The 15,244-nt window shown below is 31.8% G+C and overlaps 1 protein-coding gene across 1 annotated transcript in view; it reads right to left on the reverse strand.

The window, feature by feature from the left end:
• LOC136040940 (E3 ubiquitin-protein ligase MYCBP2-like) overlaps positions 1–15,244 on the reverse strand; it is a gene marked incomplete in the record, with an annotated part of 337,503 nt that overhangs the window by 43,386 nt on the left and 278,873 nt on the right. Inside the window, 1 exon segment of the mRNA XM_065725378.1 lies at positions 1,919–3,057. Within this exon segment, the coding sequence (XP_065581450.1) occupies positions 1,919–3,057 (1,139 nt within the window).

Below are 15,244 nucleotides of genomic sequence, written 5' to 3' on the forward strand. Positions count from 1 at the left end.
AACGGTATCATCAGCAAACGAGGTAAGACACACATCTTTCAGGTAAAAACGCATGAGATCAACATAGATAAGGTAAAGAAGCGGACCCAACACTGAACCTTGTGGTACTCCACACATCACTGGAAATGATGCAGAGTTCACATCACTCAAGACTACTTTGAGAGATCTTCCTGTGAGATAGCTTTCAAACCATTTCAGGCACTTTCCTCGGACACCTAACGACTCCAACCGACTTATTAGCGTTTGAAAATCAACTGTATCAAATGCTTTACGAATATCAATAAATATAGACAATGGTGTTTCACCTCTATCTATACCACTATCCACTGATTCCACGAGATGTTGCAGAGCATTCGTCGTCGAGTGCCCTTTGCGAAATCCGACTTGGGTCTCACTCAGTAAACTATTAGCCTGTAGGAAGCCATATAGACGATTATGAACCACTTTTTCTGGTAGTTTAAAAAACAATGGAAGAATAGAAATTGATCTCCAATTCTCAATTTCCTTTTTAGTGCCACCTTTTATGAAGTGGTATCACTTTTGCAACTTTTAGCTGAACAAGAAAACTGCCCTTTTCAAGTGACAGATTAATGATGAAGAGTAGGCACGGTAGTATATAATGCATTATTGCTTTAAACGCTCGAAGAGATAAACCGTCTACTCCAGCAGAATTTGATTTAAGAGATTTAACTATTTTAAGTAGTTCATCACGTGTACACGGATCGAACGCTAATTTAAAACTCTCTTCTGTTATCACATATATGTTCTTGAACCTGTTGAAATCTATTTTCTACACTATTTGGCACTTTACAACCATTATTAGAGAAAAAACTACCAAATTTATTTACAATTCCACTCTTATCTTCACGGGCGAAGCCCTCAAGTTGTACTTCATACCCCCCCCCCAGTATCAGCATTCTCACCAGTCACTTCTTTAATCAGTTTCCAGGTTTCTTTCATATTTCCTTTACTATTTGAAAACTTTAAATCAAAATATTCAGCCATAGCTTTGCGACGTAATTTGTTCACTAAATTGCGTTGCTTTTTAAACAATTGAAATGAAGCATTACTTTTATCATCTAGATATCCTTGATAAAGCTCAATCCTTCGCTTCCTCTCTTCCAGTATTTCACTCGTTATCCATGGCTTACGGGGTTCCTGTTTCTTAACTTTCATTACCTTAATGGGACACGCAGTATCATAAATAGGTAAAATAATAGTCATTAGATTATCAAGTGCTTTCATAGGGGATTCTTCTTCAGAAAATACAGGTGTCCAGTCGATGACACTAACTTCCTCCACAAACTTTTGAAGATTCTCTTTTTTCATCAACCTTGTGTTTATTTTCTTTTTATTGGGTCTACCTAACTGACACTTCAAAACACCAACCAAAGGAAGATGGTCAAAACCAGGAAAATAGAATGCAAAAGTAAAAAAAAACTACTTTTGAGGGTATAAGAATCGGCTAATACAATCAATGTCAGCAAAATTGGCTTATCACTAGGGAGTGAGTATGACAATTAATTGGCAAGTTTTTAAACTATAAATGTTTTTATAGGTAAGATTCCAAATTACATTTAATACATAATCCGTAAACTAAATTTTAAAAAAAGCAAATATTAAAATAAACTTTACAAAAAAAAAAATTAACCAAAACTAAAATAAACTATTTGTTCCAAGTCTTTTTACGAAATCTGCTGTAATTTTTTGCTATTATTTTTAACAGACTGATGTAAGAGGAGTGGAAGATATTATTTTCATTAAGAATATTTCTTTAATCTAAATTAAAACTCACTCAGTGGCACCTCACCACCCTTTAGAAATTCCAAAGTAAAATAGTCTGCCAAAAGAAAGGGCATATTGTTACGATTATTCTTTCTTAGAATTCTAGTTTTTCTTATTTAAATAAAGTACTCACCTTTTTTTCTGTTACTACCGCAAGGTTACTGGATTGAATGCCTATTTTTCTTTTTCTTATCACTGGAATGTCCTTGAACTTGCCAGAATCAAAGTAACGACTTGCTATATTCAATAGGAACAGTGAATTATTCTTTAAAGTTTGCTGAATATCAACAGAAGATGGCGAGACGAGGTTTGAGTTGGTAGTGCTCCGTCGCTTCCACCTTCTTTTTTCTTTTTTAAGACCTGATGTGGCAGACTTCAAATAACTTTCACGGCATTCTTCACACAGTATGTACCATGGGCTAGCTTCAACACCACCATCCCCACAGTCACCGGACCAGCCAAAACAATAAGTACCTTTACTATTATATCCGTACCCAACAGATTGCTTCTTACAACCAGGATGATGCTCTTTCATATGGTTGGTTAGAGAATGAGGAAACGCAAGCCCACATAGGTCACATGTATCATCATTCGCCTTTTCTGATTTATCCTCCTTTCTAGATTTCTTCTTCTTTTTTTCCGACTTATCATTTTTCTCCTTTGTCTTTTTTATCAATTGGTTAAGTAAAAGTGTCTGCTCTTCAATCAGCTTTAAAGTTTTACGGCTGATATCATCCCACAATATAACAATCAATTTAAGTGTTGTAGGCAGCGATGATGTCAAATTATCATTATTTGAAGTAGAAGAATCTTCACTCAAACTTGATTTTGAAGAAACAGCACTGAGATTTCCTTCTAAAAGCTTGACGTGTAAGTATTGACTTGAACTAACTTCTACACTATGTCTTAACCTCTTTTTATCTTCTGTACCAGACCGTTTAGGTCGCCTCATCACCACTTCACCTTCTTTTGGGAGAGTGGGATGAAACTTGAGATACGAGGCACAAGTCATAGCATCATGAACAATTCCCTCGTGCCATAGGAAAGCTGCGTATACACTCCTGATGCTTTCTGCCAGTGAAGGTCGCATAGCTAGTCGAGCATTTTCAGTAGTCTCTTGTGTCTGTACTTTAGATCGCGTTGGCATTCTTTGATTATGAGCACTGGGATGATTTCGCTCCACTGCTGACACAGAAGTTGTTAATATCCGAGAGCCAGACGTCCTGTAGGTTGTTCGGAGGGTAGACGGACTTGTACTTCGACTTCTTGCATCTAAATAAAAATGAAAGTGCTGGTGAAGTTTTATTTCTTTTGTTAAATTCACTTGACTTTTAAAATAAGCATATCATCCCTTGGGATCCTTCTTTTTCACTTATTTATTATTGCTGTTCTTAGTTGACAGATTGGACCTTAAAGATTACTGTTAATAAAATTAATCAAGAAATATTTAAGAATTTTCTAAAGAAACAAAATACTTCATGTGGCTGTCTGTATGTTTACACCTTTTCTTATGCCCTATTATATCATCTATTTTAATAATAAGAGCTCGTAGGTTTTAAACAATTTAATCATCCCGAATAATGTCTATCAAAGTATTATTTAGAGTACTTTAATTGCCTATCGTTAAACTACCACCAAATGAAGGCTTTTAATAATGGCTCAATCATTCACAGAGTCAATAATTAAATATTTTAAACGAGCTTTGAAGCAGGGCATACCAGTCATTAGAACTTTGATCTTAATTAGTGTATGGTTTAATGTACACTGGATTGAGGGTGCAAGTGTCAATTTAGAGCGTACATTTTCGATTTAGAGTGTACATTTTCCACAACTTAAAAGGGTTATGCTCAGTGAGAAGAGACAACAACTACGTAGAGAGGAAATATACTTAACTCAGATTTTAGGCACCGATTATATTCGGTTGGTTTGTCAGGAAAACCAACCGATTATAACCTCTGTCTACAACACAGGTTACAGGAGAAACTTTTAGGGTAAGTTTATTAGTTTCTGAAAACAATCAAACAGTTCAGCATGGCTAAGTGTTGTTATGCTCATGAATGCAGGAATTAATTCTAGAAAGATGCAAATACCATATTTCATAAGTAAATTTCATAATTAAGTTATCATAAGCTTATATAGCGTCAGTTCTTCCTCATAGATTAATCCTTTTTAGCTCTCACTTTTATAGAATACTAGCTGTTGGGGTGGCATTCGCGCCACCCCAACAGGGTGGTCTAGACAAGATATTTTGCATGATAAGGTTGCGGGTACACCCGTATTCTTTTTAGCTTTCATTGAATGTTAGTAGTAGGAAGATGGTGATAAGATCTATCAACAGGTAACATGTTACCAGCAGCAAGAAGTTAGCCTTTGTCATTTTTAAAAGTTTTATGTTTACATTCTCTATCAACACTAACTTCGCGGGTGATTTTACTCTCGCATATTCACCTCTATAACGCTTGAATTTTCTCGGTACTTCAAAAATTTCACTCCTTACTGTCATGGCAATGCGCGATTACATATCGAATAGTTTTACCATTTGCACTTGTTTCATAATTTAAATATTTCTCTTTCTTGGCATTCAATGCTACAATTACATCATGTACAGAAACCTATTTGGAATATTTCATCTTCACTTTAACAAAAAATAAAATGTAGATGTTTATCCTTCCGAAGTAGAAATTATACTGAAACAAATCACGTGATCCAATAAGTCACGTAATATTACGTCTCTCTCAACTCTAATTACGTAACAGGCACTTGCATCTACTAGAAAACATTCCCTAATACGCAACATGCACCTGCACCTGTCTTGAGTGAATCGCCGTTAAACTTCTTCGTCACTTTAATTATTAAAGGAAGAAAGGAGTGGCGGCTATGGCTCATTTTAAAAGCAGTGAGGCCATACTGCTCCTTCGTTAAAGTAGCTTTGTCGGCTGAATCAAATGCCTGTTCATCTATATATATAAAAATAAGTTGTCTGTCTGTCTGTCTGTCGTGTGACGTCATGTTTGTCCGCATATGACGTCTGAATTATTTCATCATATACCAATTCAAAAACGAATGTATTCAAGCCGATGTAGTTGAGTTGGTAACGCGTTATGTTCCAGGTTCTAGGTTCGAGAGGTTCCAGGTTCGAAACTAAAAAAAACTAAAAAGAAAAAAATAACTAAAAACTAATAAAAAGAACTAAAAAAGGCTAAAAAAATAAAAAAAAATAAAAAAAGGTAAAAAACTAAATAAACTAAAAATAAAAAAAAAACTAAAAAAAGGTAAAAACTATAAAAAAAAACTAAAGAGAAAAAAGAAAAAACTATATATATATATATATATATATATATATATATATATATATATATATATATCTATATATATAAAATAAGTTGTCTGTCTGTGGATGGATGGATGGATGTGTCAGGTGACGTCACCTGAAAAAACTGGATTAGGTGACGTCAAAACTGAAAAAACTAAAAAAAGGCAAAAACTACAAAAAAAACTAAAAACTAATAAAAAAAATAAAAAAGCTAAAAAACTAAAAAAACTATAAAGGTAAAAACCAATAAAAAACTAAAAAAAAAACTGAAAAAACTAAAAAAAGGCAAAAACTACAAAAAAAACTAAAAACTAATAAAAAAAGTAAAAAAGCTAAAAAACTAAAAAAACTAAAAAAACTAAAAAAAGGTAAAAAACTAAAAAAAATAAAAAATAAAAAAAAACTAAAAAAAAGGAAAAAACTGAAAAATAAGCTAAAATAAAGGTAAAAACCAATAAAAAACTAAAAAAAAAAGGAAAAAACTAATAAATGACGACACTCAAAGAGAAAGCGACCAGGACAAAAGGAATGTTCGATTAGCAATCAACAAAGCACCGGGACACAGGGAGTATAAATGACGACCAGGACATAAGTAAAAAAAAAAAAACTATCTATATATATAAAAATAAGTTGTCTGTGGATCTGTGGATCGTGGATCAGGTGACGTCACCTGAAAAAACTGGATCAGGTGACGTCAAAACTGAAAAAACTAAAAAAAGGCAAAAACTACAAAAAAAACTAAAAACTAATAAAAAAAATAAAAAAGCTAAAAAACTAAAAAAACTAAAAAAAGGCAAAAACTACAAAAAAAACTAAAATCTAATAAAAAAGCTAAAAAGCTAAAAAAACTAAAAAAAAGGCAAAAACTACAAAAAAACTAAAAACTAATAAAAAAAATAAAAAAGCTAAAAAACTAAAAAAACTAAAAAAACTAAAAAAAGGTAAAAAACTAAAAAAACTAAAAACTAAAAAAAAACTAAAAAAGGTAAAAACTAAAAGAACTAAAAAAGAAAAAAATAAATGACGACACTCAAAGAGAAAGCGACCAGGACAAAAGGAATGTTCGATTAGCAATCAACAAAGCACCGGGACACAGGGAGTATAAATGACGACCAGGACACAAGTAAAAAAAAAAATTAACAAAACTAAAAAGAAGGTAAAAACTACAAAAAAACTAAAAAGAAAAAAAAACTAAAAACTAATAAAAAAACTAAAAAATCTAAAAATCTAAATAAACTAAAAAAGAAAAAAAAAGGAAAAAAATAAAGGAGAAAAACAAAACTAAAAAACGAATGTATATACAGACCGGTACACCGGGATACAAATGACGACCGGGACACAGGGAATATAAATAACGACCGGGACACAGGGACACAACTACAACGGGGACACCGGGGGAAACAGGGGGATATAAATGACGACCGGGACAAAAAAACTAAAAAGAAATAAAAACTAAAAACTAATAAAAAAAACTAAAAAATCTAAAAATCTAAATAAGCTAAAAAAGAAAAAAAAAGGAAAAAAATAAAGGAGAAAAACAAAACTAAAAAACGAATGTATATACAGACCGGGACACCGGGATACAAATGATGACCGGGACCCGGGACACAGGGAATATAAATGACGACCGGGACACAGGGACACAACTACAACGGGGACACCGGGGGAAACAGGGGGATGTAAATGACGACCGGGACACCGGGACAGGGAATGGTCGATTAGCAATCACCATCAACAAAGCTCAAGGGCAATCATTAGAATCATGAGGTATAGATCTGAATACAGATTGTTTTCCCATGGACCATTATATGTTGCATGTTCAAGAGTCGGTAAACCTGACAATCTATTTATATGCAAAGACAATGGGACAGCAAAGAATGTTGTATATTCGCAAGTTTTACGTAGTTAAAACCATATATATATATATATATCTATATTCACAGGTGGGACATAGGGACACAACTACAATGGCGCGTAACTATTATGGCGCGTAACGACTTACGCGCGCGGGGGGGCTTGGGGGGGGCGCGAAGCGCCCCCACCAACTAGGTGTTGGGGTGGCGCGAAGCGCCACCCCAACAGCTAGTATATATCTATATATATATATATATAAATATATATATATATATATATATATATATATATATATATATATATATATATACCTATCTATCTATATAAAAATAAGTTGTCTGTGGATCTGTGGATCTGTGGATCAGGTGACGATCCACAAAAAAGATAAAAAACTAAAAACTAAAAAAAAACTGAAAAAACTAAAAAAAAGGCAAAAACTACAAAAAAAACTAAAAACTAATAAAAAAAATAAAAAAGCTAAAAAACTAAAAACACTAAAAAAACTAAAAAACTAAAAAAACTAAAAACTAAAAAAAAACTTAAAAAAAGGAAAAAACTGAAAAATAGAAGAGAAAAAGAAAACTAATAAAATTAAGAATAAAATAAAAAAAAAATAAAAAATATATAAAAATAAGCTGTCTGTCTGTCTGTGGATCTGTGGATCAGGTGACGATCCACAAAAAAGGTAAAAAACTAAAAACTAAAAAAAAAAACTGAAAAAACTAAAAAAAGGCAAAAAGTACAAAAAAAACTAAAAACTAATAAAAAAATAAAAAAGCTAAAAAACTAAAAAAAAACTAAAAAAACTAAAAAACTAAAAAACCTAAAAACTAAAAAAAAAACTTAAAAAAAGGAAAAAACTGAAAAATAGAAGAGAAAAAGAAAACTAATAAAATTAAGAATAAAATAAAAAAAATAAAAAAGATAAAAACTAAAAAAAAAAGTCAAAAGAAAAAACGAAAAAAACTAAAAAAGCTAAAAAAAAAGGTAAAAACCAATAAAAAACTAAAAAGAAAAAAAGGAAAAAAAAACTAAAAAAACTAAAAACTAAAAAAAAAACTTAAAAAAAAAGGAAAAAACTGAAAAATAGAAGAGAAAAAGAAAACTAATAAAATTAAGAATAAAAATAAAAAAAAATAAAAAAGATAAAAACTAAAAAAAAAAGTAAAAAGAAAAAACGAAAAAAACTAAAAAAGCTAAAAAAAAAAGGTAAAAACCAATAAAAAACTAAAAAGAAAAAAAGGAAAAAAACTAAAAAAAATTTTCATCTAAAAAACTAAAAAAAACTAAAAAAGGTAAAAACTAAAAGAACTAAAAAAGAAAAAAAACTAAAAAAAGGAAAAAAACTGAAAAATAAAGGAGAAACAATCTAAATAAATGACGACACTCAAAGAGAAAGCGACCGGGACAAAAGGAATGGTCGATTAGCAATCAACAAAGCACCGGGACACAGGGAGTATAAGTGACGACGACCGGGACACAGGGACATAACTACAAAGGGGACGCCGGGGTGCACAGGGGGATATATAAATGAATAAAATTAAGAATAAAATAAAAAAAAATAAAAAAGATAAAAACTAAAAAAAAAAAGTAAAAAGAAAAAACGAAAAAAACTAAAAAAGCTAAAAAAAAGGTAAAAACCAATAAAAAACTAAAAAGAAAAAAAGGAAAAAAAAACTAAAAAAACTAAAAACTAAAAAAAAAACTTAAAAAAAAGGAAATAACTGAAAAATAGAAGAGAAAAAGAAAACTAATAAAATTAAGAATAAAAATAAAAAAAAATAAAAAAGATAAAAACTAAAAAAAAAGTAAAAAGAAAAAAACTAAAAAAAACTAAAAAAGGTAAAAACTAAAAGAACTAAAAAAGTAAAAAAAGGAAAAAAACTGAAAAATAAAGGAGAAACAATCTAAATAAATGACGACACTCAAAGAGAAAGCGACCGGGACAAAAGGAATGTTCGATTAGCAATCAACAAAGCACCGGGACACAGGGAGTATGAATGACGACGACCGGGAAACAGGGACATAACTACAAAGGGGACGCCGGGGTGCACAGGGGGATATATAAATGACGATGGCGACTCAGGGAATGGTCGATTCACAGGTGGGACATAGGGACACAACTACAATGGCGCGTAACTAATATGGCGCGTAACGACTTACGCGCGCGGGGGGCTTGGGGGGGGGCGCGAAGCGCCACCCCAACAGCTAGTATATATATATATATATACATATATATATATATATATATATATATATATATATATATATATATATATCTATATATATAAAATAAGTTGTCTGTCTGTGGATGGATGGATGGATGTGTCAGGTGACGTCACCTGAAAAAACTGGATTAGGTGACGTCAAAACTGAAAAAACTAAAAAAAGGCAAAAACTACAAAAAAAACTAAAAACTAATAAAAAAAAATAAAAAAGCTAAAAAACTAAAAAAACTATAAAGGTAAAAACCAATAAAAAACTAAAAAAAAAAACTGAAAAAACTAAAAAAAGGCAAAAACTACAAAAAAAAACTAAAAACTAATAAAAAAAGTAAAAAAGCTAAAAAACTAAAAAAACTAAAAAAACTAAAAAAAGGTAAAAAACTAAAAAAAATAAAAAATAAAAAAAAACTAAAAAAAAGGAAAAAAACTGAAAAATAAGCTAAAATAAAGGTAAAAACCAATAAAAAACTAAAAAAAAAAGGAAAAAAACTAATAAATGACGACACTCAAAGAGAAAGCGACCAGGACAAAAGGAATGTTCGATTAGCAATCAACAAAGCACCGGGACACAGGGAGTATAAATGACGACCAGGACATAAGTAAAAAAAAAAAAACTATCTATATATATAAAAATAAGTTGTCTGTGGATCTGTGGATCGTGGATCAGGTGACGTCACCTGAAAAAACTGGATCAGGTGACGTCAAAACTGAAAAAACTAAAAAAAGGCAAAAACTACAAAAAAAAAACTAAAAACTAATAAAAAAAAATAAAAAAGCTAAAAAACTAAAAAAACTAAAAAAAGGCAAAAACTACAAAAAAAACTAAAAACTAATAAAAAAGCTAAAAAACTAAAAAAACTAAAAAAAAGGCAAAAACTACAAAAAAACTAAAAACTAATAAAAAAAATAAAAAAGCTAAAAAACTAAAAAAACTAAAAAAACTAAAAAAAGGTAAAAAACTAAAAAAACTAAAAACTAAAAAAAAACTAAAAAAGGTAAAAACTAAAAGAACTAAAAAAGAAAAAAATAAATGACGACACTCAAAGAGAAAGCGACCAGGACAAAAGGAATGTTCGATTAGCAATCAACAAAGCACCGGGACACAGGGAGTATAAATGACGACCAGGACACAAGTAAAAAAAAAATTAACAAAACTAAAAAGAAGGTAAAAACTACAAAAAAACTAAAAAGAAAAAAAAACTAAAAACTAATAAAAAAACTAAAAAATCTAAAAATCTAAATAAACTAAAAAAGAAAAAAAAAGGAAAAAAATAAAGGAGAAAAACAAAACTAAAAAACGAATGTATATACAGACCGGTACACCGGGATACAAATGACGACCGGGACACAGGGAATATAAATAACGACCGGGACACAGGGACACAACTACAACGGGGACACCGGGGGAAACAGGGGGATATAAATGACGACCGGGACAAAAAAACTAAAAAGAAATAAAAACTAAAAACTAATAAAAAAAACTAAAAAATCTAAAAATCTAAATAAGCTAAAAAAGAAAAAAAAAGGAAAAAAATAAAGGAGAAAAACAAAACTAAAAAACGAATGTATATACAGACCGGGACACCGGGATACAAATGATGACCGGGACCCGGGACACAGGGAATATAAATGACGACCGGGACACAGGGACACAACTACAACGGGGACACCGGGGGAAACAGGGGGATGTAAATGACGACCGGGACACCGGGACAGGGAATGGTCGATTAGCAATCACCATCAACAAAGCTCAAGGGCAATCATTAGAATCATGAGGTATAGATCTGAATACAGATTGTTTTCCCATGGACCATTATATGTTGCATGTTCAAGAGTCGGTAAACCTGACAATCTATTTATATGCAAAGACAATGGGACAGCAAAGAATGTTGTATATTCGCAAGTTTTACGTAGTTAAAACCATATATATATATATATCTATATTCACAGGTGGGACATAGGGACACAACTACAATGGCGCGTAACTATTATGGCGCGTAACGACTTACGCGCGCGGGGGGGCTTGGGGGGGGCGCGAAGCGCCCCCACCAACTAGGTGTTGGGGTGGCGCGAAGCGCCACCCCAACAGCTAGTATATATATATATATAAATAAGTTGTCTGTCTGTTATGTCTGTTACACTATGTCTGTTACGCCAGATTATATCTTCTATATATATAAAAGAAAACAAACTAGAATATAAAAACTGGAAATTTCATAAATATTTCGAAATATTTTGACAATAGATTAAAGTAATTCGAGAAAAGAAAAACGGTAAAAAACTAAAAAAAACTAAAAAAAAATAAAAAATTAAAAAAATTAAAAAAAGAGAAAACCTAAAAAGAAAAAACGTAAAAAAATAAAAAAAGATAAAAAACTAGAAAGAAAAAAAACTAAAAAAAGCTGAAAAACTAAAAAAAAAGAAAAAACTAAAATAAACTGGGAATTGCACAAATATTTCAATATATTTTGACAATAGATTAAAGTAATTCGAAAACCTTAAAACAGATACCCCAAATTTTGAGGTTTAATATAAATTGTTGGAGCTTTAGCATGCTTGGCACGTAAAGATTTTTCCAAGTGTCAATGTTAGAATGAACATTGACAAATTGAAGAAAACAAACCAATAAAAAGAAGAAACTAGAAAAAGAAAAAACTAAAAAAGAAAAAAAAACGAAAGAAGAAACTGTATCTATATATATATAAAAACAAGTTGTATATATGCATGTTTCTTTGTTTGTGGGTTTGCATTTGACGTCATTATAAGTATATAAGGCTTTGTATATGACGTCATTATAAGATGACACTACAGACCGGGACACCGGGACACAAATGACGACCGGGACACCGGGACACAGGGAGACGACCGGGACACTCAAAGAGAAATTACAAACTGGGACACCGGGACACAAATGATGACCGGGACACAGGGAATATAAATGACGACCGGGACACAGGGACACAATTACAACGGGGACGCCGGGGGCACAGGGGGATATATAAATGACGACGGGGACACAAAGAATGTTCTATTAACAATCACCATCAAAAAAGCTCAAGGGCAATCATTAGAATAATCAGGTATAGATCTGAATACGGATTGTTTTTCCCATGCACAATTATATGTTGCATGTTCAAGAGTCAGTAAACCTGACAATCTATTTATATGCAAAGACAATGGGACAGCAGTCTTCTATATATATAAAAATAAGTTGTTTGTGTGTTATGTCTGTTACACTATGTCATTTACGCCAGATTATATCTTCTATATATATAAAAGAAAACAAACTAAAATGTAAAAACTGGGAATTGCATAAATATTTTGAAATATTTTGACAATAGATTAAAGTAATTCGAAAACCTTAAAACAGTTACTTGAAATATTGAGGTTTATTATAAATTGTTGAGCTTTAGCAAGCTTAGCACGTGAAAAATAATTTTTAGTATAGATCTTAAAATGATAGAAGAAACAGCCGAGGAAGCTGCTCAAATAGTTAATTCAAAGAGAAATTTTAGTATATATCCTACAATGGCAGAAGAAACAGCCAAGGAATCTGCTCAAAGGGTTAATGCCAAAAGGCTTGCGGTTAAAGAACGCAAAACCGCGCAGTTAGATGAAAATCCACCTGGACAGCGAGAGTCAAAACGTATCAAAACTGAAACGATGATGATTGGGTTTGGGATTTTGACTTGGATAAGGTCATCAATGCCTACCAGATTTTAGTTAAAAAAACAAAGGTTCGGCGATATGTATTTACGTCTGAAAAATAAAGAAGAAAAAGAAAACTGAAAAAAGAAAAATGGTAAAAAACTAAAAAAAAACTAAAAAGAAAAAACTAAAAAAAAAATAAATAAAAAATAAAAAAAAGAAAAAAAGAAAAAACCTAAAAAGAAAACACGTAAAAAAATAAAAAAGATAAAAAACTAAAAAGAAAAAAAAAACTAAAAAACTAAAAAAACTGGGAATTGCACAAATATTTCAATATATTTTGACAATAGATTAAAGTAATTCGAAAACCTTAAAACAGATATCCCAAATTTTGAGGTTTAATATAAATTGTTGGAGCTTTAGCATGCTTGGCACGTAAAGATTTTTCCAAGTGTCAATGTTAGAATGAACATTGACAAATTGAAGAAAACAAATCAATAAAAAGAAGAAACTAAAAAAAGAAAAAAAAACTAAAGAAGAAACTGTATCTATATATATAAAAATAAGTTGTATATATGTATGTTTGTTTGTTTGTGGGTTTGCATTTGACGTCATTATAAGTATATAAGGCTTTGTATATGACGTCATTATAAGATGACACTACAGACCGGGACAACGGGAAAAAAATGATGACTGGGACACAGGGAATATAAATGACGATCGGGACACTCAAAGAGAAATTACAGACCGGGACACAAATGACGACCGGGACAGAGGGAATATAAATGACGACCGGGACACTCAAAGAGAGATTACAGACTGGGATACCGGGACACAAATGACGACCGGGACACAGGGAATAGATGACCAGGACACAGGGACACAACTACAACGGGGACGCCGGGGGCACAGGGGGATATATAAATGACGACGGGGACACAGGGAATGTTCGTTTAGGAATCACCATCAACAAAGCTCAAGGGCAATCGTTAGAAAAATGCGGTATAGATCTGAATACGGATTGTTTTCCCATGGACAATTATTATGTTGCATGTTCAAGAGTTGGTAAACCTGACAATCTATTTATATGGACAGACAATGGGACAGCAAAGAATGTTGTATATTTGCATGTTTTACGTAATTAAATATATATATATATATATATATATATATATATATATATATATATATATATATATATATACTTATTTTTATATATATAGAAGACTAGCTGTTGGGGTGGCGCTTCGTGCCACCCCAACACCTAGTTGGTGGGGGCGCTTTGCACCCCCCAAAGCCCACCCACGCGCGTAAGTCGTTACGCGCCATATTAGTTACGCACCATTGTAGTTGTGCCCCTGTGTCCCACCTGTGAATAGAGATATATATATATATATATATATATATATATATATATATATATATATATATACATAGATATATATATATATATGTATATATATATATATACTAGCTGTTGGGGTGGCGCTTTGCGCCACCCCAACACCTATTTGGTGGGGGCGCTTCGCGCCCCCCCCAAGCCCCCCGCGCGCGTAAGTCGTTACGCGCCATATTAGTTACGCGCCATTCTAGTTGTGTCCCTATGTCCCACCTGTGAATATATATATATATATATATATATATATATATATATATATATATATATATATATGTTTTTACGTGCCCCCCCCAAGCCCCCCCGCGCGCGTAAGTCGTTACGCGCCATATTAGTTACGCGCCATTCTAGTTGTGTCCCTATGTCCCACCTGTGAATATAGATATATATATATAATATATATATATATATATATATATATATATATATATATATATATATATATATATATATATATATATATATATATATATATATGTTTTTAACTACGTAAAACTTGCGAATATACAACATTCTTTGCTGTCCCATTGTCTGTGCATATAAATAGATTGTCAGGTTTACCGACTCTTGAACATGCAACATATAATGGTCCATGGGAAAACAATCCGTATTCAGATCTATACCTCATGATTCTAATGATTGCCCTTGAGCTTTGTTGATGGTGATTGCTAATCGACCATTCCCTGAGTCGCCATCGTCATTTATATATCCATCGTATTTTATATATTTTTTTCTTTTTAGTTTTTTTGTAGTTTTTACCTTTTTTTTTTTTTAGTTTTTTTAGTTTTTTTTACTTATGTCCTGGTCGTCATTTATACTCCCTGTGTCCCGGTGCTTTGTTGATTGCTAATCGAACATTCCTTTTGTCCCGGTCGCTTTCTCTTTGAGTGTCGTCATTTATTTAGATTGTCAGGTTTACCGACTCTTGAACATGCAACATATAATTGTCCATGGGAAAAACAATCCATATTCAGATCTATACCTCATGATTCTAATGATTGCCCTTGAGCTTTGTTGATGGTG

Source organism: Artemia franciscana, chromosome 2 (assembly GCF_032884065.1).
Source record: "Artemia franciscana chromosome 2, ASM3288406v1, whole genome shotgun sequence".
NCBI lineage: Eukaryota > Metazoa > Arthropoda > Branchiopoda > Anostraca > Artemiidae > Artemia > Artemia franciscana.